This window comes from Microchirus variegatus (assembly GCF_963457635.1).
Source record: "Microchirus variegatus genome assembly, chromosome: 9".
NCBI lineage: Eukaryota > Metazoa > Chordata > Actinopteri > Pleuronectiformes > Soleidae > Microchirus > Microchirus variegatus.
The window spans coordinates 4542146-4546268 of record NC_139810.1 but is presented as its reverse complement, the minus strand read 5'-3'; the positions used below and the strand labels follow the sequence as shown (position 1 = coordinate 4546268).

The 4123-nt window shown below is 46.4% G+C and overlaps 1 protein-coding gene across 1 annotated transcript; it reads right to left on the bottom strand.

Annotated features, from left to right (window-relative positions):
* Positions 1–253: 253 nt before the first annotated feature.
* fmodb (fibromodulin b) lies at positions 254–3397 on the bottom strand (the record flags this gene model as incomplete). The annotated part of the gene is made up of 2 exons (XM_083894568.1): positions 254–405; positions 2515–3397. 2 exons carry the CDS (start codon positions 3395–3397, stop codon positions 254–256), a joined length of 1035 nt encoding a protein of 344 aa, XP_083750694.1.
* Between the last annotated feature and the right edge of the window lie 726 nt (positions 3398–4123).

The window sequence follows — 4123 nt, the reverse complement described above, 5'->3', positions numbered from 1 at the left end:
TGGAGCTGTTTGATCATTTGGAATAATGGTAATCGCTCTCAAGAGAATACCGAGAAACGCCATTGGAAACATGTTTGGATGGAGAGGACCGCGAGCGACGGGGGAACAAACACATGGACAGGTGGCGAGAAGAAGACGCGGCGACGTTGGCGGCGTCGTTGGCGGCGGCGTCGTTGGCGGCGGCGTTGGCGGCGGCGTTGGCGGCGGCATCGTTGGTGGCGGCGTTGGCGGCGTTGGTGGCGTCGTTGGTGACCTACACGTCAATGAAGGCGACGTGCCGCAAACAGTAGGCCGCTTCGGCTGGAATGTCTCTGGCGCTGATTTGGTTGGCGTCCAGGCGCAGCACTCTCAGCCTGGAGAAGTCGGTCATGTCGATTGCGCCGCAGAAGCTGAGCAGGGAGAACTCTGAAAAAGACGCAGAGGAGGGGGGTGTTTGTGAAATCTCACACTCTGTGTCATCTCTGTGAGTCACGTCGACTGTGAAACAATCCAAGCCTTTCACTAAAATGACTACTACGCCTCCCGGGACCTTAAAATACATCTGGGCTCAAAGGCAACGCTCCGATATCACAAAGCCTCTTGTTGTTTATATTATAGTGTTTTTTATGATTCGTGTTACGCTGCACGTTATCTTTCATTGTCGACATCTTGTGTATGAGCCCCGCGCAAAGAACGTGTTTATAGGAAACTCTTCATCACAGGGAAAAAGGGGGGAGGATGTTTCCTGTCATCTCGTAATGATTCACAAATACGCGCGGGCACATTCAGCCAAAGCCGCACGGGAAGTGATGTGTAGAATAAATGTAGATGACAGAAAACGGAGAGAGATTGAATGGTTGTTGAATGTTTGCCCAGTGATGGCCTGGCACCCTGTTCCTGGTGAACCCCGACGTTCAACCACATGTCAGCTGGGATCGTCAGATATAGGACCAATTCCAATTCCTATCTTAACCCTCAAAGCTCAACCCTTAATGTTAACTGGCCCTCAAAACCAAGTGTTGAGGGTTATTTTGTCACTTAGAAATGGGACACCCCTTAAATGCAGATACATCTTCAGACTGTAGGGGGCAGAATAACAGTCTGTCAACTCCGAAGAAGAACACATTTACGTCACAATTATTTATTAGGATCTGTTTGTCAGTTAGTTATTAGGTTGTCAGTTTGTTATAAGATGATACTCTTATTGAAAAGTAAACCATAGCAAACAATCTCTTGTCCACACCGGCCGGCTATTGACAAAAGATCGTAAAATAAAAAAATAAATGTTACGCAACAATGACGTCAGTAATCCATAATATGGGCCTAAACTAAGATAATACAATGGTTTTCATCATTTTTATATCTCTATTAACAAAGAAAATACTTAAATTGTAGCGTACTCGTTTCGCTGCTTTTTCGGCGCCATCTTTGTTTTGTCAAAACACGCAATGCATTCTGGGTAGCCCTTGCTCCCAAGGGTGGTCTCGGAAAATCTCGATATTGAGGGCGATACAGCCCTTAAACTCGCCCCTCAACTTAATTTTTCTGAGAATCGGGACAGCACTTGCACTAGAGGGAGCATTTTTGAAATTGAGGGTTAAGCAAGGAATTGGAATTCACCCATAGTCTCTAAAGCTGGAGGACAATTCAAATGCAATCAAACGTAGCTTACTTCCTGTTGACAATCACATCTGCAGTACATTAAACAATGCTGGAAGGCGCTCGTATTGACTTCCTTCGGTGTCTGACAATCAATCAACGAGGTACAAGAGGAAATCACGTACAGCTCCTTTACATCAAGTCGAGCATCTCCAACCAAATGGTGCAAATCAAATCTGGTTATTTTTTAGTGTCATCCTGCGTTAAGGCATCAAAGTACTGAGAGATTATTCATTTACCGTTAGAAATCTACTGTTGTTTCTTTTAATTCAAAGATTCATGTTTAAATACACTACCGTTCAAAAGTTTGGGCTCACCTATACAATTTTTGTTGTCTTTTCCATTAAAAGTCAGACTTTTATTCATCAAAAGAGTTGCAAAATGGATCGAAAATATAGTCGACATTGACAAATTTAGAAATAATGATTTTTATTCAACCCCCACCTATCGCCCAATGTCAGCTGAGATGGGCACAGCACCCCCCTTGACCCTCTGGTGGAGGATAAAGCGGTAAATAATGGATTTTTATTCAAAATAATAATTGTGCCCTTTCATCAAAGAACCAGCAAAACTGTTTTCAGCTGTGCTAACATCATCGCACAAGGATTTTCTAATCATCCTCAATAGCCTTCTAACACCATTAGCAAACTTTGAAAACCAGACGTTTGCAGCTAGAATAGTTGTTTACCACATTAACAATGTTTTTCTGACTAATTTAATGTTATATTTATTGGAAAAAAAGTGCTTTTCCTTCAAAAATAAGGACATTTCTAAGTGAGCCCAAGCTTTTGAACGGTAGTCGCTTTAAGATCCTGTTGCGGTCTAACTAACGACTCAACAGTCCACTCATGCTGTGTGACAGAGACGAGCTCATACCTTTGATTTTATTGGCTTGTAAATAAAGGTTCTGCAGGTTCCTGCTGACAACGGGGATCTTCTCCAGCTGATTAAAGGACAGGTCGAGCTCGACGAGCGCGCTGACGTTGAACACGCTGGACGGAAGTCCTTCGTCCGTCAGCTTGTTATGAGCCAAGCGGACAAATCGCAGTTCGGGACGCCCGGCGAAAAAGCCCGCCGGCACGCCCTCGATGTCGTTAAACTCCAGGTAGAGCTGCTGCAGCGTCTCGGGGAGGTCGTCGGGAACTTTCCTCAGCTTGTTCTTCCTCACGTCCAGCAGGGTCAGAGACTTCAGTCCCTTGGCCACACCTCGGACGTTCTCTATGGCGTTTGCTTGGAGGTGAAGCGTCGTCAGGTCGACCATCCCCTCCAACGACTCGGGGAGGATCTTTGAGATCTTGTTGTGACCGAGCCGCAGGTCGGTGAGGGACTTGGGCAAGTTGGGAGGAACGCGGGTGAGCTCGTTGTGATCCAACAGGAGCCGGCTCAGCTTCTTGAGCTTGCCGAAGACGTTCTCGCCGAGTTTGTCCGAGCTGAGCCGGTTGCCGAACAGCACCACCCAGGCCAAGTCGGTGGCGTTGTCGAACACGCCGTCCTGGATGCCCGCGATCTGGTTGTGCTGCAGGTAGACGTACTTTATGTGCGAGGGCACGTAGGGGACGTGCTGAAGGTTGCGGTCGTGACAGTACATGGCCGTGAAAAAGGTCGCGGGGCAGTCGCACTCCAGGGGACAGTCCACGTCGCCAGCCCGCATGCTGGCGTGCCGACGCCGCCCTCGCAGACGCGACAGCCAATGGCTGTACTTCTGGCCAAAGCTCAGGTCCACAAGTCCCGTGATGAGGAGGAGCGCCACTGGCTGCATGATCGCTAAACTCAAGAGCAATATAATGTCAAAGGAGTCAATTTTCCATTATCACTGAAGAAAACTGAGCAATTAAAATTCCACACCGGCCAGTAGATCGGGAGCGATGCTTCCTTCCTTGCTCCTTGTCTTACTCAGACTGAGCAGAATGAGTTTTCCTGGTAGAGTAAATAACCCCCCGTCTCCTCAGCCCCATTAGGGCACATACATTTTTTCCGCTTGCATGTACACATAACATATCACCTGCAGCCATGTCGATATCAGTCCCATCTGTGAACGCGGTAACACACATCTGCTTTTTAACAGCCTCCTTGTCCCTTACCTTTTCATTAACACAGGAGCTGTGCGTCTGACTTTGCTGTTTATTGTTGTCATGCGGAGGTCATGGAGTAGCGTGTGTGTGTGTGTGGGGGGGGGGGGGTTATGATATAGATGCTGTAATCACTGCACATGTTCAGACCTGAGACAAATTGCAGCTCATGCATAACTGTATATTGTATAAGTGAACCCAAGTGCAAACAAATATACACTTGTCACATATACAATTTTGTTGTGTTTTCCATTAAAAGTCAGACTTTTATTCATCAAGAGAGTTGCAAAATGAATAGAAAATATAGTCAGGACATTGACACAAGATTAGAAATAATGATTTTTATTCCAAATAATCATTTTGCCCTTTCGTCAAAGAACCAGCAAAACTGTTTTCAGCTGTGCTAACATCATTGC